Source organism: Cryptomeria japonica, chromosome 2 (assembly GCF_030272615.1).
Source record: "Cryptomeria japonica chromosome 2, Sugi_1.0, whole genome shotgun sequence".
Classification (NCBI taxonomy): domain Eukaryota; kingdom Viridiplantae; phylum Streptophyta; class Pinopsida; order Cupressales; family Cupressaceae; genus Cryptomeria; species Cryptomeria japonica.
In genome coordinates, this window is record NC_081406.1 from 433758040 (window position 1) to 433783935 (window position 25896).

At 36.4% G+C, this 25896-nt stretch overlaps 2 protein-coding genes across 4 annotated transcripts in view; both read left to right on the forward strand.

Moving 5' to 3' along the window:
• LOC131031610 (1,4-alpha-glucan-branching enzyme 1, chloroplastic/amyloplastic) overlaps positions 1 to 14015 on the forward strand; it is a 203499-nt gene extending 189484 nt beyond the window's left edge. For all 3 annotated transcript variants that reach the window (XM_057962766.2, XM_057962768.2, XM_057962767.2), the window contains exons 13-14: positions 13282 to 13398; positions 13549 to 14015. In XM_057962766.2, the coding sequence (XP_057818749.2) occupies positions 13282 to 13398; positions 13549 to 13638 (207 nt within the window). In that variant the 3' untranslated portion in view covers positions 13639 to 14015. The remainder of the gene's footprint in view (positions 1 to 13281; positions 13399 to 13548) is intronic.
• LOC131033135 (uncharacterized) lies at positions 462 to 3822 on the forward strand. Its single transcript, XM_057964271.2, has 5 exons — positions 462 to 1302; positions 1415 to 1713; positions 1823 to 2220; positions 2344 to 2755; positions 2866 to 3822. Exons 1-5 carry the CDS (start codon positions 566 to 568, stop codon positions 3468 to 3470), a joined length of 2451 nt encoding a protein of 816 aa, XP_057820254.2. The 5' UTR covers positions 462 to 565; the 3' UTR covers positions 3471 to 3822.
• Positions 14016 to 25896: the final 11881 nt, after the last annotated feature.

Consider the following 25896-nt stretch of genomic DNA (forward strand, 5'->3'; position numbering starts at 1 on the left):
AAAAACTCGCAGAGTTTTTGGCGAGTTTTTGCCAAAAACTCGCCCGTGTTTTGTATACAGCCGAAAACGGCTTAAAACAAATTTGTTTTTTTGTTTTTCAATTGTGTTTTGGGCTGAGAAGGGGGAAACTCATTTGGAAGGCTTGGAAGGTGATTTGGGGTGGTTATTGAGTGATTCCAAGTGGATTTGAAGGGGATTTGAAGGGGATTTGAAGGGAAAATCAGATTCCAAGTAAGTTTTTTAATTTTTTTTTCTATGCTTTTTTAAAACAATTTGTTTATTTTTTGTTGCATTTAGATTGATTACAAATGATTCCTAGGTAGTCTAAATCATTTCTAAGTTATTTACACAAGATTTAACACAATTCTTGTTGAATTTTCACAATTTTTTTGAAGAATTTAGTTTTCAAAAAAAAATTCAAACCCTACTTTTTTTTAAAAAAAACTTCGAATGATGTCTAAATTTATTTAAACTAATGTAGATAGTTTGCTTAGTGCTAAATTGTTTAACTAAAATGTTAATTTTTTTTTGCACTTTGTATGTGTAGGTTAAGTAAGCATTAATCATGGCAAGGGAGCAATGGCCACTAGATCCATGCCCATCTGGATTTATAGGCACCCGTCCTAGAGGTGCTAGAGATGGGGCATGGAGGTATGCCTATGAGGGACCCGATCCTGGGTCAATTATATGCATACAGTGTGAGAGAATACTTCATGGAGGCATCAACCGCCTCAAATACCACCTTGCAGGAATAGATAGGCATGATGCTAGAGCATGCCCTGGGACCAATGAAGAAATAAAAAGACAAATGAATGCCCTTCTTGCAGCTGGGGAAGAGAAGAAACTGCAAAGGGAGAGGGCAAAACTAGCCATGAGATCAGCCATAGCTGAATCTCAAGGTGTTTCTATTGACCTTGAAGAGGAAGAAGAAGCACTTGAGGGCATAGTGGGCTCTCGGCGTGGCCCACGTATCCGCAAACCGACCATCAGCTCACCCATTGCTTCTGCTTCCTCTAGTAGAGTACCTGGCCGGGGCCCTGTTCCACTTCCATCACAACGATCAGGTTCGATAGGTGATTATTTTGTGCCCAGAAACACACCTGGAGGACAACCATCATTAGAGGCTAGTGGATGGAATAAGGAGGTACATGAGAAAACTGACATTGCAGTTGCTGATTTTTGGTACTTCAACAACATTGCATTCAATGTGGCGGAGAATGCTTATTGGTTGAATTTGGTGACTGCTATGACAGTTTCAGGAAAGGGGTACAAGGCCCCTTCTCGCAGGGATTTGAGTGGGAGGTTAGTAAATTACTACATAGTCCACTTGATTTCATTTTTAATTATATTTTAGATTTCTTGTTTATTAAATCAAAATTGTGTACTAATACCTAATTTCACTTTGCATTTACAGGTTGCTCACAAATGCAGTTGCTAGGGCAAGAGAAGTGATGGAGGATCAAAAAATTGATTGGGCAAATTATGGCTGCACCATTCTTTCTGATGGGTGGACAGATGGCAAGAACCGCACCATCATCAATTTTTTGGTCGCTTGCAAGGACAATGTAGTGTTCTTGAAATCTATCGATGCCTCCAACAAGGTGAAAAATGCAGAAACATTGGCTGGAATGTTGGAGCGTGTCATCATGGAGGTGGGGGTAGAGAATGTGGTGCAAATCATCACAGATAATGCAGCAGCATATGTGTCAGCAGGTAGAATCCTTTTGAATTATCACCTTTAGGCATTAGCAATATTCTCATTTGTTGTGGGCTTTGTTTTACTTGGTTGCATATTTCTTAAGAATAAATTCTTCTTTTGCAGGAAGAATCCTCCAAGAGAGGCACCCCACTCTTTTTTGGACACCTTGTGCAGCACATGTCCTTGACCTTCTTTTGGAGGACATAGGAAAACTTGAGTGGGTGACTCCAGTTGTGGAAGATGCAAGGAGGATCACTAAATATATCTACAATCACCCTTGGGTCCTAAATTTGATGAGACAACACACGCAAGGGAAAGATTTGGTGAGAGCTGGTGTCACAAGGTTTGCAACGATTTTCTTGACGTTGCAAAGCATTCTTGCTGCATTGACTTCTTTGAAACAAATGTTTGTGAGTGGAGAATGGCTTAACTCACCTTATTCAAAGAAGCCTGAAGGAGAGGCTGTCGCATGCATAGTCTTCGACAACCAATTTGCACAAAGGGCTGCAGAGATTGTGAAGGTTGTTACTTCAAAACTTTAATTTTTAAATTTTAGTTATTTTTGATTCAAGTCTCTCATTACTAATTTGTAACTTCATTATTTAAATTTTGATCTTTTTGTAATTTGTATTTTTTAATTGTAGGTGTCAGAGCCCTTGGTTCGAGTTCTTCGCTTGGTGGATGGGGATAAAACCCCAATGGGATATCTTTATGAGGCCATGGATAGGGCCAAAGAGTCTATCAAAAATTACTACAAGGGGGATAGGCTCAAATTTGATCCCATTTGGGAAATTGTTGATAGGAGGTGGAACAATCAGCTCCACCAACCCATTCATGCAGCAGGGTACTTCCTCAACCCTCGTTTTAGGTTCGGGGGTTCTTACTCAGATTCGAATGGAGAAGTCATGGAGGGCCTCAGTACATGCATTGAGAGGATGGTACCTGATGTTGAGGAGAGAGACCTCATTGTGAGTGAGCTCCAAAATTATGAGGGAGGAAGGGGTAAGCTATTCTCTTCAGAGCTGGCTAGGAGAGGAAGAACCACTCAAACCCCAGGTATAACATTTGCCATTTGGATTTTGGGATCTAAAGACTAAAATGATTGATAAATTATGTTTTCTCTTTTCTCTTTGCTTTCTAACTTTTCCATTTTATTTATTTTGCAGATGCTTGGTGGCAAAATTGGGGTGGAAACACCCCACATCTCAAAAAATTTGCCCTCAGAGTCTTATGTCAGCCTTGCAGTTCATCCAATTGTGAGCGCAATTGGAGCTTGTTTGAAGCAATCCACACGAAGAAGAGGAGCAAGTTAGCGCAGAAACGGCTCAATGACCTTGTCTACGTGCAATATAATCTTCGATTGCGCGTAAAGAAGGTAGAGGAACTAGAAGGTGGTCCAATTGACTTGGATGATATAGATCCTTACAGTGATTGGACATCACAGGAGCAGCCTCCATTGTTTTCCGACACTGACATCACTGATTTGGAGAGGCAGGCTATGGAGGAGGGGGGTGGATTTGGTTTCAGGCTGGATGACATTGAGGAGGATGAGGATGAGGATGAGGATGAGGATGAGGATTCATTGCCAGTGCCAGAGGCAGGTGGAGACATAGCTTCATCCAGGATGGAGAATGAGTCTCAATCAACCATACCGAGCGAGGAGGCACAGTCACGCCCAGTCCCACAGCAGACTTATACGACTAGACAGTCTAGACCCTCTAGTTCTACCTCTCCCCATGTTTTTTCTAGAGCTGGGAAGAGGAAGTTGTAATTGTAATTTGTGATGATGTATTTACTTTTGGTTTTACAAAAACTATTTAGTAATTTACTATTTTGCTTCAGGCTTCCAGCCATCAGCATTCCTCATGAGGATGCGATTTTGTAGACACTTTGCATTTAAATATATCTAGAATCAGCTTGTTTCTTTTGTGTTATCATTTATTGACTCTTTGGATGCATCTTCTCATTAAAAATTGCAAAAAAAATGCATTTTTTACTAAGTTTAAGCGTGTTTTTAAGTTGCCGAGTTTTTCGCCGAGTTTTTCCGAGTTTTTCCCGAGTTTTCGCCGAGTTTTTTTCCCAGGGGCTTGGCGAGTCGAGCCGAGTCGCGAGTAGTTCAACTATGGTCTATCCCTTCCTTTTGAGAAAAACCTCTAGCTTCAAATCTTGCCTTATATTTTTCAATGTTGCCATCTGCTGCATGTTTGATCTTGAAGAGCCATTTAGAAGAAACAATAGACTTCTTAGTTGGCCTAGAGACAATTTCCCATACATCATTTTTCATTATGGATTGATACTCTTTAGTCATAGCATCCTTCCATACTTGATGTTTAAGGGCATTTGTTACATTGTCAGGTTCGTTTTTAGATAGGTCATTCATAAGAGCAACATAGCTAGTAAACTTATTAGGTCTTTTGCTTTCTCTGAAGGTTCCAAAAGGAGCAGCAAACCTCTGAGCTTCTTCTACAGTTTTGGTGGCCCATAGTGGTCTTTTCTTGAGATTTCTAGGTGTGTTTTCATTTTCATTTTCAGTTTCATCTAGATTCTCCCTCTGAAACTCAGGGGCAGGATTTTCATCTAAGTTAGAGGTAGCTATGTAGATTTCAGTTTCTATGAAGTTTTGAGCTCTTTTGAAAGCTAGGTCTTCTTCAAATATTACATCCCTACTTAGTTCAATATTTCTTTGACCAGGTACATAGATTCTGTAGGCTTTGGAGGTTTCACTATATCCTACAAGCAATCCTCTTTTTCCAGAAGGTTCTAGTTTTAGTCTCTTTTCTTTAGGTATATGGATATAGACAGGACATCCAAATATCCTAAGGTGACTAATATCAGGCTTGATCTTAGTGAATACTTCCTCAGGAGTTTTATCTTCAAGATGGGAGTGAGGGCACCTGTTCTGTATATACACAGCAGTGCTGGAAGCTTCAGCCCAGAGATTAGTGTTAAGGTTTTGATCTAGTATCATGGCTTTGGCAGCTTCAACTATAATCCTATTTTTCCTTTCTGCTACCCCATTTTGTTGAGGGTTATAAGGTATAGTAAGCTCCCTCTTAATCCCATTATCTATACAAAATTCTTTAAATGAATCTGATGTGTATTCTCCCCTATTGTCGGTTCTTAGGGTTTTAACTTTGTTTCCTGAGTGGTTTTCAGTTAGTGATTTAAATTCTTTAAACCTAGAGAGGATCTCTTCTGATTCTTTACTTTTCAGAAAGTAGATCCAAGTCTTCCTAGAGTAGTCATCAACAAATATTACATAATACAAGAATCCCCCGAGAGAGGATACGGACATAGGTCCACATACATCAGAATGAACTAACTCTAGAATTTTGCTAGTTTTCCTAGTACTATTTTGGAATGCACCTTTGGTATTTTTACCTAGGGCACATCCTTTGCATGCCCCTGAATGATCTTGCTTTAATTTGGGTAGACCTGTGACAAGGTTTCCCATTTAAAATAAAGCCCTAAAATTCAGATGGCCTAATCTTCTATGCCAAACTTAATTTGCATTAGTGGCTTCATGGATTAGAGCTAGATTGGTTTCCGTGCATAACTCATACAAATAACCCTGTCTCTGTCCAATGGTCTTTGCCTTCTTGATGGAGGAGTTCCTTGGCCAGGCCAATACTTTGTTGTTCATGAACGTCACTCTATATCCTTTATCTTCCAGTGCTGATATAGAAACTAGGTTTCTTTTGATACCGGGGACATATAGTACTCCTTCAAGCTGTAAGGTTATGCCTGTCTTCAATTTGATGGTGCAGATTCCTACTCCTCTGACTGGATATGTGGAGTCATCTCTGATGGTTACGTCCTCATCACTCTTCTCTGTCATGGAATCAAGTGCTTCTCTAAACCCAATGATGTGCCTGGATGAACCACTGTCAATTACCCATGAGTTGATTTTGTTAGAAGCTTGACTTGTGAGCGCTGAATAGAATACGTATTTCCCGGAGTCATCTTCCCCTTTAGTCTTCCCTGCTTTGACAAATGTAGCATGTTTCTTGGTTCTTTCTAGGCATTTTGCAACGAAGTGTCCGAACTAATCACATCTGTAACATTGAATATGAGATAAGTCCTTCTTTGGAGTGTTCTTGCCTTGACGACCTTTTCTCTTTCTAAACTGCCTTTTCTTGTTTTGTTTGTTGGAGTTGGTGTTTAGAACCTGCAGGTCTTCATCTATATTCTTGTGTTTCATTCCTAATTTTGTTCAATCTTGATTCTTCTTGGAGACAGTCATCCCTTAATCTTTCAAATTTGGGATATTTGGACCTTGCACTGATGCCTTGGACGAATGTGCTCCATCCACTAGGCAACCCATCTAAAGCAATGAGTGTTAGCTCTTTGCCTCGGATCTCGTAGTCCAGAGTTGCAAGTTCATCTTTTAGAACTGATATCCGCATGAAGTAGGCGTTGATTGTCTCCCCTTTGTTCATGGTGATATGATTTATTTCTCGTTTTAGTGCTAGAGTTCGACTTGCATTTGATATCTCAAATGTGCTTTCAAGAGCTTTGAACATTTTATAGGCTGTCTGATGTTTTCTTATGATGGGCATTATGTTGTTTCTCACCCCATCAACTATTATTTTTATTGCTTTTTCATTTCCCTCAATCCATGTTGTTTTGTCAGGTTCATTCTCGGGTTGATCATTTTTAGTTTGAACAAATGAATCCACTTTGTTCTCCTTTAAGATCATTTGAATTCTGAATTTCCAGGCTGAAAAATCATTGCCACCTCCGAGTCTGTCTTCGAATCTGATAGCACTGGCCATTTGAAGAAATGTGATGTAGTATATAACCTTGTTCTTAAATTTGTTTCACGAAATTAAATAGCCTCAAGTTCGATCAACTTGGCTCTGATACCATGTAAATGTATTGTAATTTCCAATTTAATGGACAGGTTATATGTAGGATGGTGTATTTGAATTTTATATTATGTCAATGATACTAATATTGTAATCTTTCACTTTTACTGCAGGTAAGGAGAATGAACATTTATCGATTTCAATGACATCTCCTTTGATTGGAATGTTGTATAAGTAGTAGGGTGGCCACGATCAAGTGGCACCTTGATCGGACATGTCTTTTAGACATGTCCGACCAAGATGTCACTTGGTCGTGACCCCTGCTAACCAATTCATAATTAATCGGTATCTTAACAGCGTTTATATCATGCCCGCTAATGAATCGGTGTCATTAATGATAACAACGTTTATACTATGCCCGATAATGAATCGGTATAATTGCTGATGATAATAGTGCTTAATGGCAATAGTGTTTTAATCATATCTGATCGATATCATATGTTAATTGTTACAGATAAAACATACCCGATTATGAATCGGTATCAAAGCATATGGATTAATAACATAAACAATAACAAAAGTTGTTAGTATTGTATGCTATCGGGTTAATACCCCGATAGCATATTAATGCCAATATGAATCGACATTAATATGCTATCGGGTTAATAGCCCGATAGCATTATAGATTGACGCTTAACATAGTTAAGCAGGTCGTCAATCTAATCCAATATTAATATCATGATTGTGATCAAAACATAAAGCATGAAATGAGTAAACAGAACATAGGAGATTACTGAGTTAGAAGGGTCTTATCTTGCAGAGGCTACTAATGCTTTAACACCTTTAGGGGACATTCCTAGGAGATGTGTCCCCATAGTGAAGTGATATCCTCAATTTTTGAGAAAGAAAATGGGATGTGATAGGGACATTCTGTCCCCATTTCCCTATCCCCTAAATATCTCCATCTCAAGAAATGACAGAAAACCCCCAGGATATGCCACCACGAGACACTGGTAATTTAGTTTCACATTCACCACTGCAGAGACATCATTGTCCAAAGTCAGCTGATGAGAACCTTTCTAGAATAGAAGATGGATCTTTTCTCTTAATTTCAAGGTTGTTGATGGCTCCAAATTGCTTGAATACAGCTGTTTCCATTCTTTGACTCCATTGTGCTCTGTGAAGTACTTTCTTATAGAGGTCCACGTTCTTGAATTGCATGATGAGACGATAATTATAAGGAGCCATTACAGTTTAGCTCATCCAATGCTATAAAAGTTTCCTTTTATTCGGTCTTTCTAAGAAGTTTATTCTTCATAAGAAGTATAAGAGCTGATTAAGATGATTAACCATGACAACTGATGTTAAGCATCTCTAGAAGGGGAAACTGAGATCAAAAGATCATTCTGGCTAAACATAAACCAGTCTTTGGTTTTGGTCTTACATGTTCTTCATCCATCAGCCTGTCATAAAAGCCCAAAACTCCTCTTTGAGTAGGCCATTACTTCATAAGTCACAGGTTTCTCTTCATATACCCTAAAATTTCAGAAGCAATGAAGTACTTTATAGAGTTGGCAAATTCATGATTTACAAAAATGAAAGAATTCAACGAATATGTATACAAGTTTCATGTGTTGGACATTCAAACTGAGCGGGCTAACTGTTGATGTGTTTTTATGTACTATGTAACACAAAATAAAATACTAAGTATTCTATCCTCTCTTGGACAAAATCCTCCCAAGTGCTAAACAATATGATCAAATGGGATGACTCAAAGGTTCTGAATGTCAGGTTTGTACATGCTCTTGGATAGGCTTAGTGTGTATAATGTGATGTTTTTGGAATCACAAGGAGACTTACGTTGATACTTGAATGCTTAAATGTTGCTGGAACGTAGAGTTTACTTAATTTTGAAAAAGATAAATAGATAGGGTTTAAGAAGCTAATCTAATCCTAGAATGTAAGAACGATGGACAATCTTTGGTGAAACTCAACTAGACTTTGTTTTGCCATGCAAAGCAACAACTCCACAATGTTTAGTGCCATCTCCTAATGTAAGCATATGATGTTCAAAGCACTACCATGGACATAGACACCATCAAGACGATGCATATCAATGAAGAAATAGCAATTGAAGTTAAGCTTGAATAAATGAGTTCGGTTGACTACGCAAGATACCTCACAATCAATGAAATACTAGTAATATGAACATAGGAGCTTCACCATCAATCATACACAAAGATCTTTCATCCATCTAATTATCATCATCTACATGAGGATCCAACAAGAAAGCATGCAATTATGTAGAAGAAACAACACATTCCACCATATCTTCAATGAAAAGGACATGTATTTACAAACTTGGCAACAATTTCTGCCTTATACTCTACTTCTAATTGCTAGCTACCTGCCAATTATTGACTATTGACTATTAACCTTTGCAAATGAGAAAAGTGAGTCTTATATAGATAGCTCTTTACAATGAGTGGGTCAGATTGATTCACAATCAATGGCCAAGATTACAATATAAAAACTCTAATTAGGGTTTGTTACACCCATTGCATAGCATTTAATGCTTGACCAATGCTAAAATTACATTTAATGGGATACATGTCCTTCATTGAATTATTCACCAATAGATGGTGAGGGTAGGTATATTGAACTTTGTGCCCACATGTGGTAGTTATCTCTTTGTTGGATGAGTTAGGTGCATTGAATCTGAACACTCTCACTTGGAATGAAGTGATTGAGTTGAAGATGATTGGGCGCCACCTTAGGTTGTTCCTTGTAACTCATCACAAATGTAGGCGATTGAGGCATATCTCTTGATACTTCCAAGCTTCATTCATGAATGAGATGAAGGTAGGAGATATTCCGAATTGCCTTATTTTTGGGGATCAATCTTTCTCACTTTGATTAACTCTTTTGGAATTGTCTCCTATCTTGATCACCTTTGTATCCTCTTCTTCTATAATAATTCCTTCATTATGATGTCTCGAACTTGTCCTTGATCTCTTCTATGTGGTGAAATCTCTCTCTCCATGAGGCAAGCTGGTATCCTCATGTTGCATATACTTTTCTAGCTTGAAGTGTAATGGAAAGAGTGAAGTATATGTGTTGATTTCCTTTGATGGTGCGCCCAACACTTGCTTTATGGTGTCTTTCTTTGTGATTGAAGTTCTCCTAGCCGCTGCCTTGCATGAGGTTGAGACTTGGAGTGTTGTAATGTGTTGGACCCTCCTCCATGTGCTGAAGTCTTGAATGGTGTGATATTGATGTTGGAAGTGAGCTGATGAGCCTTCACCTTTCCTTTTCATATGCTTTGCCAGCTTCAACTTGAAAAGAGCACGGATACAAATCAAGAACAATATAAATAAAGTACTTCTTACTGCCCTAATTCTCGCCTTCAAATCATTACTTAGATCAAGAAATGACTGATTTTACTGGGGAAATGATGTTCTTAGTTCTGATTCATATCCGATTTTGCTGATTTCATGTCTGATTTGTTATATTTCAGGTCTGAGACATGTCTGATTTTACTTGATTTCAGGTCTGAGATCCGTCCTTACTCATTAGCTTTCTAAGCCATGGATTAGAAGTGACTTTAGATGGGCAGACTTTTGATGTGCTACTGACACTAGATAAGAGGAGGTCGGAGATTTGAGATTGAACTGGAATTCAGCAAGGACTTCGTGGATCTGAGGTTGAACTGGAAGTCAACAAGGACTTCACTTCTTATTCACCTCTTTCCTCATTTGTTCTTTTGCTTTAGTTCTTTTGTTTGATCAGATATTTGAATCACCTTACCTATCTTTATGAAAGCAACCCATCTTTACTATTCGGGCAGTGACACAGTAGCAATAATCCTTATTGTTTCCCTCGACCGGGTGTTTCATGGCCAAGTGGAAGTAGTCTAAGGCAGGTTGGATTTTTCAAGTAGCACTGGCAGTGGTCTTCAAGAAGTTCGGATTTTTAGGTACCCACTGACAATTGTCATATTTTTGGAGGAGTACTGACAGTTCGGACGTTTAGGGTGCATAGGAAGTTTGGGTTTTTGAAGGTGAACTTGCTATCATCAAAAGTGATCAGACTTTTTGATAGGCATTGACAATGCTTGCAAGATGATTATAGATTTAGCCCTTAGGTGGAAGTGAAAGCTTCCAACCTTGCTGCTTACACCATTTGATTATCACCCTTGATCATTCATTCAATCAACTTTAAAATTTGCGTTCTCTCACACATATTTGGTCGAACTTCTCAAGGCAAACTGGAAGTGATATCAACCTGGTCGGAGATTTTGGACCCTACTAGCAGTGGTCGGGGATTTGAGGCATAATTGGCAGTGGTCAGGTTTTTACTCCTCATTGACAGTGGTCGGACTTTTGAGGGTGGATTGATAGTGCTACAATAAGTTTGGACTTTTGGGGGTGCACTGACAGTGCTGCAACCTGGTCGCGGTTTTAGGCTTCAAGTGGAAATAGCAACTTCCAACCTTAGTCATTTGCATCCCCTTGATTAGCATCTTTGATCATTCACTTGATCAACCCTTTTAAAATCGTTCCCTCTTTCATATTTTATTTGATCCTTTGAATTCATCTTCCTATCATCATCTTAGACATATCTCTTCTACCCTTGGGTAGGGATTTGAATGTGCACTGGCAGTCACTCAAAAGGGTCACGGTTTTGGTGGTGCATTGACAATGGTTGGGGTTTTCACCCTTCACTAATAGTGGTCATGGATCCTAGGGTGCACTGATAGTGAGTCAAGGATGTCAACTTCACCTGCTCAATCACCTTGTTTAAAGCACTTCAAGTCATTGCTAGAAGATTCTATCCATGTCAATCATCACTATCTCTTAAAACATCAAGCATTCATTTCAAGAAATCTTCATCTCATCAATTGCAAATATTTCCACACCTTGGTCGGTTTTTGGATGGGTCACGGGAAATGCCTATGAACTGGTCGGATTATTGAGGGGTCACAGGAAATGACCTCCAACAGCAGGCTGGGGTTTCAAGGGGTTGTTAGCAGTGCTGATGAGAAGGGCAGGGTTTTAGGGGGTCACTGTCAGTGACCTCACTTGCTCAATTTTGTGAGTAGTGGCACTTACCTCGTTCACTCTAAGGGTCCTTCATCATCAACAAAGCCTTTTCATGGTGTTTTGGCCTTTGTCCCAATTGACTTGCATCTAATCTCTCAATTCTTATGACTCACACTTTATCTCTGACCTTGGAGGCATATGATGTTGATGATCAAATGGAATTATCATCACAAATCGTTCATTTCCTAAGCTATTGAAAGCTAAACTGACCTCAATTCCAGCTAAAGAGAGAGACATGACTAGATTACTTCCTGGCAACCTAAGGTACTGCGCCTCCTCAAGTGAAAGGTTAATAGCTAAAGACACTACAACTAACCTAGAAGGCAAAAAAAAGTGGGGGTCCCTATTTGCAATGGGGCAATGTGTGAAAACATCACAACACTAACCAGCATTTACGAAGTGTAGGCCCAACCTATAAGATCAATTTGCATGACATTTAATTGGGGGACCTTGGCATGGTGCCTATCCTATGCAACTGTTTTGTGGTTAATTAAAATCCTAATAACTTTTGGTTAATTGGCCTCTATGTTTCTACTTTGATCCTTTTAACACCATATTCGGTAATCATCAATGATTTTAAGGACCTCCTTATTCTTTTGAATTCATTAATAAGGATCACATGCATTGCAGACATATATTATATCTCCGAAGATTTCAATACTCACTAGTGTTTTTAATATTAATTTCTTTATGGACAATAACATCGTATCAACAATCCATGTATTAAAACTTAAGAGCCTGCAGTTATTTGAACAGTAGCTGATCAAGTGTTAAATCATTTCCCTTCACCATCATTCATGCATTTACCCTCAAATGTATGATCTCTAGTCATTACTGGTATTGGATTCATCTTTTATATATTTAGCATAATTCGTTTGCTTCTTTTTTCTAGAAAAGTGTTATAGTTTTCCCAGTAAATTCTTAATATACATGGTCCATTGCAAAGAAAAGATCATTCACTTTTTTCAAAATTCCAGGGAAATAATCTCTAGTTCTGTCTAGATGGCTTGTGGAGTGGTGTTCCACTTAGTGATTTAAACCTATTTTCTGTTAATTTCTTATCAAGAAATTATCCAATTTTATAATCTAATGCCATTACTTCTTGATGTCCCAAAAGTACAGCATGTTGCATAAGGCTATGTGACAGTTGTGGATTGGATTTTCAGGAATGTCTGGTATATAAAAATGAGGAAAACTTTATCGAGAAGGGATTATAAGGCTTCTGAAGAAGCTATGTAAGAATCAATTGTATTTGGACAAGAGGTTAGCCTTATTGAGGACAATGATGATACAAAATCAGGGTGAAGACGTAAAACTACATTTAAAAGATTGCTCCCTTTATTACATGATGTAACATCTAGACATGTGATATTATTCAAGAACCTAAAATGGTTAGTTTTAGAGTCACATGTTTCCATTGACATCTTAGAGACTTTTGGATGTTTCCTATCGGAAATTTCTAGTGTAATCTTCCTTATATATTGCTCAATGGATCATAAGTAAAATAGTTAAAATATTTTATTCAATATTGCATTTGTTGAAATGCAGAATGTTATCCTTTAATATGTCAGGAATCAGACAGTTTTGCATGTTGCAAAATGCATATGAATATGCTAATGAAGTCAGACAATACTGAGTATTTACAGAAGCTAATCAATCATAACTTTTACAGGTGAGTCATGATGTTGATCATTTCACTTCCCCAGAAGGTATCCCAGGGAGACCAGAAACAAATTTCAACAATCGGCCAAATTCTCTGAAAATATTTTCACCTCCACGTACATGCCTAGTAAGTAAATTTCTTGATTACTTTGAAATCAATTTTAGCTTCATGTTCATGCTTGGTAAATGGAATTCTTGATCAATTTTAACTGGCTTGAAAGTGTAGTATTGTATTGAATCAAATTCTTAACTTAAACTCTTGCCTTTTTTGTGACAGGTATATTACAGAGTTCCAGAAATTGCTGTTCCAGAGATTACTGTTGATACAGATGATAGCAACTTAGTTGATAAATCTGTTCTCCTGTGATAGGCTTAATTCTTAAATTTCTAACTAATCACAAAGACACTGTATGAGATTTCTTGACAAGCAGAGGTAATCAAATAAGCAGTGACATTTTTTCTACGTAATTTACTCTTAGATAATTAGATTCTTTTTTCATTTGCTATTTATGGACTGAGAGAAACCTTGCCAGTATGCGATGAGCTAATCTGAAGTCTTAAATATCCATCAGCCTGATAAATTATTCAGAATCATGTTGGAAATTCTGCTGGAAATTGGATTTTCCATTTTAAACAGGACATTGTAGAATGATGAACCTTGTTTGAATGAATTTACAATAAGATGTCAAATGTACACAATAGTTTTTTTGATTCAATGACATTATCAGAGAAATATTATTTACTGCCAAGCTTTGGACAATCATGGTCAAATAATACTCCTTTAAGTTAAAAGGACTTTGCAAGGATTAAGTTCAGTTGCCCATTACATGTTAATTTGTATGCTAAAAACCATAGTTTGAAGACTCTTCGAGTACTACGCAAAACTATACAAACTTCGGAGTCCCTGAGTTAGCTGAGTGTAGTAATCACCCCTAATATTTTTAATTTGATGTGTTTGCAAAATGTGAATCAATGAAGTAATTTGTTGTTTGATTACTTTTAGATTGTATTCAAGATGAGAAACAAGCATATAACATGAAACTTGGCAACATATCATAGAATAACAAGTGTTGATTACAACCAGACTTCATTCAAACTTCATGGAACATTGTCAAACATTACAAATCAGATATCAATGAACAATATTCTGAAAATCAGACTTACTATTTAATTTGCAGACTTAATATAACCTTCATTCACTGAAAAGGACTACTCAGAATTGTTTCAGCACCAAAGCACGGCATAAAATGGACTTAGGCGATTTCTTGGAGTGATAGAATATGTCCTTAGCTGCTCCAAGTCTGCTCTAGCAATCTCTGTGAACAACAGTATAAAACTTAGTTGAAGATCACTTTTCGATTCTCATAAACTCCCTTAACCCTTACAAAACCCACCCATGGGCTAGCAAGGAGGTGGCACCCAGTACTAGGGGTATTTTGGCATAAATAATTCAATTCTTCACCAAAGCTAACAAATGACCACTCAAAATGTATCGTCCAACAAAGAGGAACACTCAGAAATAATACCAATATTGATAGCAAGCCTGATCATTAAAATATGAGCCAAACTTTGATTTCCAACTGCTCAGAAAAAAAACTCCATAACTCAAAAAATTCACACCAACATTCAGAAAAAGATTTTAACAATCTCTAAACTGAAACCACACTCTAGAAATCCAGACACCACATCCAAACCATCAAACCCATATCAAAACACTAAAAATATCTTCATTCTTCTCAAGCCAAAAATCACCAACAATCAAAAAATCACTTACTATTTTCAATCCAAAGCATCAACCAACTAGGGTGGACATTTCACCACCAAAACCAGCTACCCAGAAGGATGTTGTTTTCTATCAAGCAAAAGATGAACTCCAAAAATCAACCCAACAGCATAACATTAAGTTGTCAAAGCAAGCATAACCAAATGAGAACTCAAATGAGAATACATAGAGTGAGTGAAGAATTAGGGCAACCATCTTTCAATTTAAATTCATTTTCTTACAAATTTTCTTTTCAAGGCACATGAAAGTACCTCCAAGAGGTTTGACCCATCTAGAGCTCATTGAATATAAAGTTTAACTTTATGTCTCTCCAATCTTCGCGTCCATTTAGAAGGCAATAAAATAGTCTTTTAAAATATTAAAATATCTCCATACCTTGACATCCCCTTGAAGAAGTCTTGTATTTTAAAAACAACTTAAAGTCACCATGTTACTAGGCCATGACCAAGGTCTCTCATGAACCCGTCACCCTCACTTAAGTCATAAAGCGACTTTATAGTATCTCTATGAAAACATTAGACTCACCAGGGCTAAAACTAGAAGGTATTGCAAGTTGAAAGAGAATGGAAGCCAAGACTAAGTGCTAAAAATAGACATTGGCAAAATAGAAAGTTTGTTGAAACACTCTAAAAATCACTTCTAGAGCTCAGCTTAGGACTTTGAGTCCCCTAATAATATCCACTTAGCCTACAAGAATCCAAGAATAGGCTAATGGAAAGCTCATACTGAGCTAGGTGCAAGAAGGGGACATTAGAGTCCTCCCTTTCAAAGATTGTTTGTCCTCAAGCAATCACAACTTTGGATGTTGTAAAATCTGCTCACTCTTCCATGTAGCATCTTCCACTATGAAGTTCTTCCACTTCACCAAGTATTTCATGGCAAACCTCTTTCATAGAGTACACTCCTTGAAATCAATCACTACCTCTAGAATTAGTATAAACTTGTCTTCCTCATCCAAGGGAGGCAACTCTATATAAGGAATTAGATTATGCCCAAGTGTCATTTAAAGCAAGATGTGTTGAAGACATTGTGCACCTTGCTACTCTCAAGTAGCTCAAGTTTATAAGCCACTTCTTTGGTCCTCCTAGTGACTTTGAAAGGTCCATAGAAGTGAGGCTTAAGCTTCTCTGACCCACTCCTTTTAAGAGTGGACTGCTTGTAGGGCTGCAATCTCAAATAAACCATGTCACCAACCTCAAATGTTTGTTCATTACGATGTTGATCAATGTACAACTTTTGCTAATTCAAACCCTGTTGTATATTATCCCTCAAAGATCTCATGATGTCTTGAGTTTTCTGAAGATCTTTGGCTCTAGGTACTTTGCAATCTCTGAAAAGTAAGTCAATGAAGCTAGGAGCTTCATAACATACAAAGCCATAAAAGGAGATCGTGATAGTCCTGTGAAAGGTGGAGTTGTAACAAAACTCCCCCAAATGCAACCACTTAACCCATGCCTTTTGTTGCCCTAAAAAATAATTGTGTAGGTAGTCTTCCACCTATTTATTAACAATCTATACTTGACCTTTAGTCTAGGGGTGGTAACTATTGCTAGGAGTCAACTCAACAACACACAACTTGAGTAATTCCCGCCAAAACAAGCTCATGAACTTGTTGTCTCTATCTCTAATGATGTTCCTAAGTATCCCATGAAGTATAAACTCCTCTCTAAAGAATAGATCTGCCACCTATACTATTTTATGCCCTGTTGAAATATTGAAGAAGTGAGAAGACTTGGTTTATTTATCCATTACAATATAAATGCAATCCTTCACTTGTACCTTGGGAAGTGTTGATGTGTTTTTTATGCACGTACGAACACAAATTAAAATACCAAGGTATCGTATCCTCTCTTGAACAAAGTCTCTCAAATGCTATGCTTCATGATCAAATGAGACAACTGCAAGATTACGAATGTCAGGTCTTGATGCATGGATAAGCTCAATGGTTGATGTAACAATGCTGGAATCACAAGGGGAGTTATGTTGTACATGAATGCTTGAATACTTAGACATTGTTGGAACGTGGGACTAACTCATTTAACAAAGAAAGATCAAAAGGAAAGGGTTTAGAGAGTTTAATCTAATCCTAGGAATGTAGGATGTACTGGATGACTTGGTGAGACTAAACTAAACTTTGCTTTGGCATCAATGAACAACTCCACAAAGCTAGTGCACTCTACTAAGGTAAATGTATGATGTTCAAATTACCACCAACATGGACACACTGTAATGTCCCTACTAGTTAGAGATCATTGTCCTGCAAAACAGTTTGTTAGAATACAACAGATATATATATATATAACTAGTCTAAATTGCAATCTAACTTTAAAATACTTAATTAACATAATCACAATTTTTATCTAATAAAAAGGATACGAATGTCATACGAAAGTATGTCCTTAGGCGGCCGTGAAACTCGCCTTCTTGGAACCCATCTTGGTTCCAAGCCCTCCAAGAAGTCGAAGGTGAATTCGACCCCTATCTTGAATGTAATTTCTTACATCCAAGCCATCCAAGAAATCGAAGGTTAACTCAATTCCTGTCTTGGGTGTAACCTCTTACACCCAAGCCATCCAAGGAAGACCCTATGTCCAGTCCTTGCCTTGGGTGATGCATCACATCATCCAAGTCCTCAGAGGGGACTGGCCAGATCCGTCTCTTCTTGGTTGAACTTAATCAACCAAGCCATACATATGCATATCAATGTTCAGTATATATACTGCCCTAGGGATTATCATAATCCCTCCCTTAGACTAAGGGAGTTTCCTCCCTATAGCCTCCATCATGTGATTACATTTATAATACATTTTTTGCATTTTTATTACTACTACTTTCCATTCCATAATTCACATTTACATATTCCTAATTTAGCATATATTCCATAACATATATTCAGAAAATGTCCATTATCAAATATTCACCTTAACGTATATTCCTAACTATTCATTGATATGTATTCATTAACATATGTTTATACCTATTCATTTACATCTAAAAATCATTCATTAACATATGTATTAAACTGTTCATTACTTATATTCATTACATATGTATTAAAATTTTCATTATTTATATATATATATATATATATATATATATATATATATATATATATATATATATATATATATATATATTGAGATGTTCATTATTTATATCTAATAAACTATTCATGCATTACCATTAATATAAATATTGAAATATTCATTCTTTATATTTATTAACATATATAACAATCTATTCATGCATTACCATTAATATAAATACTGAAATATTCATTATTTATATTTACTAACATATATAATAATCTATTCATGCATTACCATTAATATAAATACTGAAATATTCATTATTTATATTTATTAACATATCTAACAATCTATTCATGCATTACCATTAATATAAATATTGAAATATTCATTATTTATATTTATTAACATATATAATAAACTATTCATGCATTACTTACCTGTGCGTAACCTGCTGCCGTAGCTTCCAGACCTTCCTCTCTAACCACGTAGCAGTCCTCCTCCTCCCTCCCCCTTCTGATTCAGCATCGTTCCATATTAAATATCTTATAATAAGGAATAGTGGCAACTCTTCACTTGGAATAGACACATCCTTCCTAATTCGTGATCCTTCCTCTATGTTGATCGCATCTCTTTATATTATTAATAGATGAAGATTCGTTAAAGGATATCGACCGGTTTACTTGCTATTAATAATTATATTTAATTATAATCGATGTTCATAACTAGTCATGCGACGGGCCTTTGGTTCGATAGGGAATATCGATTGGTTGGCTGCCAACTATCGATACTCGATATTAATCTATACTTTATCAACATCCTATTGATGTCACCAACAACCGTTAACACTCATAATCGATATGTTTGATATCAATATACCAAATCGATATCCATGGGATGACCACTTATCTGATTTGTATTGGCTATGAAGATGGGTCTTCAAATGTGGTCAAATTACTAAATGTTCGCTGACTGTTTATGCATTGGTCTTAATTCTATTTAGTCGTTGTTTACTATCCGATAGTGTTAATAGTAATATTGTATAATATAATCATTGTCTTTAACTACGTTGAATCCACTGCAGATTGTTGTCAAAGTGTAATCACTACTCATCAATGATTGCTTTTATAAGATATTAATCGCGGTATTTTGAATGTACCAATCACTCCTCATTCCCCTTAATAATTGGTGCTTCTCTTTTGTATATATATGCCTCTGTCTTAAGCACATGAGTTGACAATCATTTACCTTGCATAAATATGAGCAAGGTTAATTAACCACCCTATTATGTTCTCCCCCTCCTCCAAAGAAGTCGGTCATGAATGTATATATAACATATGCTGATGTAGTCAGCCATAAAATGTTGATTATAAAGGAGGGCTCCAAAATATGGAAGGTCAACAACATTTTACTTATTTTTTCATCGAACTCGAGGAGGTTAGCTAGATCTGAGAAAATTGTGATGTCTTATAAATAAGACAATTTTCTAATCAGTATATTTTATATTTGAGGAGATGTCAGGCTGGGGACATGACACACACATCAAGGCAGTACATATCAATGTGTGGATAGCAATTGAAGTTAAGCTTAAATAAGGATTCCAATTGACCACACAAGGCGAGTTTACAATCAGCAAATTGCTAGTAGTGTGGATATGGGAATTTCACCATGAATCATCTACAAAATCTTTCATTCATCTAATCAACATAAAAGAAAATGATAATTGGAAACCATGCAAGTTGTTGAAACAACACATTTCACCATATCTTCAATGAAAAGAGTATGTTCATTTACAAGTCTTAGCAACAATTTCTTCTTCTCCTACCCTACTCCTACTCTAACTTCTAATTCCTAACTGCCTTATCAACTATTCTCCTACTCTTCTACTGCTAACTATTAACCTTTACAAATGAGAGCATTGAGCCTTATATAGATAGCTCATTACACATATGAATGACTCAAATTTATTCACAATCAATGGCCAGGATCGACAGATAGAAACCCTAATTAGGGTTTGTTACAACCACCATTACATTGACCAATGAGAGATCAGGGTGAGTAGGATAAATAATATTTGATGTAGTGCCACGTGTCACTTATTCCCTCCTTGAATGAATGTTGACTCGGTACCCTTTGATTGCACGAATGGTGACTAGAATGCCACCTCAACTTGCCTTATAGATTTGATTAACTTGTCCTTTTACCTATAACAATTTCATCCACATGTTTGGAAATTTTTCCCAATCTCAGAATCTTGAAATATTTCCTTCCTTGGCGCTCTTTGATATTGAAATTGCTTGATTTAGTTTCTGATTTCTTAATGTGAAATCCTTTGTGCTCATGTCTTGAACTTGCTTTCCTTCATTTGTTCATCATCAAGGTGAAGTCCTCTTCATGTTTGATCTAGTCCACATCTTTACCTTTGGAAATCGTTGTCTTGAAGTCCTCTTCCAATCCTTGAAGTGTTAATCTTCCTCATCCGCATTTGTGATGTTGTCCTTGCAATATGCTTGTCATTTTGGAGTTGATCCTTTATCATTTGTTGCTTTGAAGTGCTAAGCTCTTAGTATCCTCGCAAGCCGCATCCTCCTTCACCTCAAGCCTTGATCATCATGCTTTCTTTCCTCATAGCAGACCTGCAAAAAAAAAACATTGAATTAAACACCTATGGGATAAACTTTATTTCAACCTTGGTGGGAGATCGATCATCATAAGGACAGATAAGTTCCCAGAACATCCGCATTATCTCTATTCATTCCTTCACTTGGTGGAGATTTGATGCCTATAGGGACTACTTTATTATTGATCCTCATTTGAATTGATTCATCCCTTCCTTTGTGATTCTGCCCTCAAGTGGAAATTTGACCCACATTGGGACTCCTTGTCTTTGAAATTTTGTTTGATTTGATCACCATTTGATGGAGTGGAAATTCGAACCCTATCAAGACATTTCAATGTTCCTCATTTTGTCCTCACAAATAATTTTCTAGAATTAATAAAGGTTCCTATTTCTAATAGTTTTCAGACCTATAAGCTCATGAAAATCATAAATTTGTTGATGATTGTAGCTTTAGTAAGATTAATCTAACCGATGAAGTCATATATGTGAACATTTGATATCTATCCTTTCATATAGTCTAATCGACGTGTTTACCTTGATGTTAATTATAACATGATTATGAATAATCATGTGTGTGTATATATATATATATATATATATATATATATATATATATTTAATGATATATATGGATATATATAATTAAATATATACATACATGATTATGATCATTAAATATAAATCATGAAATTCTGGAGACGATTATAATCATCATTGCAAATCACCGATCTTCCTGTGATTGAATGATAAAGCGAATCGATCATATCTTGGATCGATTAAAGAACAATATTATGTACTTAATCATTAATGAAGTTGATTATGTGAATCGACTAATCTGATTATGTATTGATCAGATTATATTATATTATGATCATTAATAATGTCGATTATGTAAATCGACTAATCTGATTATGTATTGATTTGAAGTCTAACCAATATCGATTATGGAAATCGATTATACATTAAACTAACTATGTATAAATTGTATCATGCTGATTACACCAAATTTGATTATGAGAATCGAATTATTTATAATTGGTTATGAATGTCGAATATATTGATCAATGGAATGATCAATATAATGAATCGATCATCCTGCTAAACAGATCAGTATTACTTTGCTGTTTAATATCAATGATTATGTAATCATTCATTGCTTTTTAGTGGAGCATGTCTATGAAGAGACATGACTCCACGTGAAGGCGTGTCTATTCATAGATATGTCTAATCAAAAACATATATAATATGGATGAATTCGATTCTAATGGTAAGTACAGAAATCAATAAGTGCAAGCCAAAGATATCAAACATATTCTGATCAAATTGAATTAAGAGCATTATTATTACTTCAGTGATAATAATGGAGATAAAGTTGGCAAATATATCCAACTATATAAAGCAATAGCAACAAGGAAAAATTAAAATTTATCTATAGACAAATCTGATCACTTTAACATGGTATCAGAGCCAATCTAAGGAAGATCTGATCAGATTTGAAATTAAAGATTATCAAGACTATCATTTGAATCTTCTAAAATCGCATTCCTATGGCAAGCGGAGTTAGATTTGAAGACCGTCTTGAAGGAGCCTCAAACTACGTATCATCGAAGTTTAGGATTATGCTTACTTTGAAAGAGAATGAATTAGACTCATTTTTAAAAGGAGTCGTACCTGAACCAGATGAAGAAAATGAGAAACTTCAATGGAACAAAAACAATAGCAAAGCCATGAAGGTGTTAGTAGATGCCGTCAGAGATCACATTGTTCCAATTATCTCAAAGTTTGACATAGCATACCACATGTTCAAATCCCTTGAAAGCATGTATGAGATAAACAACACTAGCAGTGATCTCACACTGAAAAGACAACTTCATCATGTGAAGATGAATAAAGGAGAATCAGTTACATCATACTTTATGAGGATAACAGAGCTAAGGGACCAGCTTTCTACCATTGGTCATCAAATCGAAAGCAAAGAGTTAACAATGCTGGCTCTAAATGGACTCCCAAAATCATGGGAATCATTTATTCAAGGAATAAGTGCTCGTTCAAAACTCCCCAAGTTCGATCGATTGAAAACAGATTGTATTCAAGAAGAATCCAAATTAGTCACAAGGGGGATTAATCAAAGTACCACAAATGAAGACATTCATGTGTTGAACTCTCATTCCCACAAGAAGGGGAAGAAAAAGAACTTAAAGAGAAAGGACAAAGGTACAAGTGGAAAATGTTCATCTAAAAGGAGAAGGGACATGTCTCAAGTGCAGTGTTTCATATGCGACAAGTATGGACATTATGCTATGAAGTGTCTGGATAGGCCAAAACCTCAAGCCTCTATTGCTGAAGTTGAGAAGGCTAGCATAGAAAATGATTCCGAGAAACTTGTTTTCTATTCAGCCTTATCAAGCCAAGCATCAACTAGCCTTAACACCTAGATAATTAATAGTGGGGTATCACGTCATATCACCGGATTCAGAGAACATCTAGATAGTCTAGTGAAGAATTTAGATGAGGAAGTGACTATTGGGAATGATACTAACTATCCCGTAAAAGGAATTGGAACCTGCACTATAAATCTAAAATCAGACATCTCTCTTCATCTTACAGGGGTATTGTTTGTACCTGGGATACAGAGAAACTTAGTTTCCATCTCGGCACTTGAAGATAAAGGATATAGAATAACCTTTATGGAAGGGAAAGTCCTGGCATGGCCCAAGAACTCAACCATCAAAAAGGCTCATACGATTGGAGTTAGACATGGATGCCTTTATAAACTTTGTACTTCTCCCTCTCAAGCCCTAATACATGAATCTACAAATACAAACGAGATTTGGCGTAGAAGATTAGGACATCTCCATTTTCGTGCTCTACCTTCAATAGAGAAAATGGTAATAGGCCTACCTAAGCTCAAACCAGAACATGAAGGAACATGCAAGGGTTGTGCCTTGGGAAAGAATACAAAAAGGACTTTTCACAATAGTAATAGTAAATCCAAAAATGTACTAGAACTTATTCATTTTGATTTATGTGGACCCATGTCTGTAACCTCTATAGGAGGATTCTCGTATTATGTTATCTTTTTAGATGATTTCTTTAGGAAAACATGGATATATTTCTTAAAATGTAAAGAGTCCGAAGAAATCCTTATGAGATTTAAGGAATTCAAAGCTCTCATAGAAAACATGTCAGAAAATAGAATCAAAACATTAATAACAGACAATGGGGGGGAATATACTTCAGAAATATTCAAGGACTTTTGTGTTAATGCTGGGATTAAGAGGGATTTTACGGTTCCTTATAATCCACAACAAAATGGGGTGGCAGAAAGAAAGAATAGGACTATTGTTGAAGCTGCTAAAGCCATGATGTATGATCAAAACTTAGAAACTTCATTTTGGGCTGAAGCCTCTAGGACTGTTGTCTACATCCAGAATAGGTGTCATCATTCACTTCTAGATAACAAAACTCCCGAAGAAGCATTCACTGGGATCAAACTTGACATAAGTCATTTAAGAATCTTTGGTTGTCCAATCTACATTCATGTACCTAAGGAAAAGAGGTCTAAGTTAGAGCCCTCAGGCAAGAAGGGAATATTTGTGGGCTATAGTGAAACATCTATAGGATCTACATACCTAGACAAAGATTAATTGAACTTAGTAGGGATGTTAATTTTGAGGAAGACATTGCTTTCAGAAGATCCACAAGCAGTCATGAGATAGAAGATCAAGAGCCTCCTTAAAATATGGAAAAGGATCATGCTCCTGAGATTCAGAGGGAGGCTCATGAAGTGATGGAAAATGAAGATCAAAATGAACCCTTGATTGAATCTAGTAACACTAATGTAAATCGAAAGAGACCACTTTGGGCTAGGAAGATGATTCAAGAAGCTAAGAATTATTGTTGCATCAAAGGGATGGAAAATCCATCAAATGGACATAAAGACTGCCTTTCTAAATGGCGTAATAGAGGAGGAAGTCTACCTGGAGCAACCTGAAGGATTTTTTATACATGAAGCTGGTTCACATGTTTGCAGATTAAAGAAGGCATTATATGGACTTAAACAAGCCCCTCGAGCTTGGTATGAAAGGATTGATCAATACCTCTTGGGCTTGGGATTCTTCAAAAATGATGCAGATCCAAATCTCTACTTCAAGGTAATTAATGGTGAAATGTTGATTCTTATCTTATATGTGGATGATACAGGATAAGATCACTTAATTACCAAATGTAAGCAAGACCTAGCATTAGAGTTTGATATGAAGGATCTAGGTGTTTTACATTACTTTCTCGGATTAGAAGTTTGGCAGCAGGTTGATGGTATCACCTTGAATCAAGGAAAGTACACTATTGACATTCTGAAGAGATTTGGAATGATGGAGTGTAAACCCATGACTACACCCATGGAAACAAACTTGCACAAGTTGAAGGATGCAGCAGTAGACTCAAAATATGCAAATCCCACTCTATACAGGCAATTACTTGTAGGATTGTCTAGTAAATCTTTGAATCATACTATCATCCATTGTGACAATCAAAGTTGCATAAAACTTTCAATGAATCCAGTGTTCCATGATAGATCAAAGCATATTGAGATTCCTTATAACTATGTTAGAGACATGGTAGAAAGGAATGTGATTCAGTTGAACTATGTTAGTACAAGTGATCAAGCAGCAGACATTCTCACCAAGCCTCTCTCCAAGACAAAGGTTGAACACTTTCGGGATAAACTTGGTATGGTTGAAAATGTAAATTAAATTTGAGATTGAGTCTAAATTATTTAAAGTATTCGTACTAATAAAAATATGTTTAATGTGTAAACTCTTTTATTGTCATGTGTGTGACTCCATGACTTTATGGACCCCCTATGAACATTGTTGAAAGGTGACGACTTTTCAATAACGAACACTTGTAATTGGTTGATATTGTAAGGTGACGACTTTACAATGATCAACTTCACTATCATGATGGGTATCATGAGACTTGATATCCATGGACATGTCATGATAGTTCATATCTCTGAGGATATTATGGTAGATATCATTAAATAAACCAAAATGTTTTTTAAGAGATAGTCATGGTGGATATTATGCGACTTAATATCTGTGGATATGCCATGATCTGATATCCTTATGGTAGACATCATGAGACATGATGTCAGTGCACATACCATAAATATGGATATTTTGTGAGTTA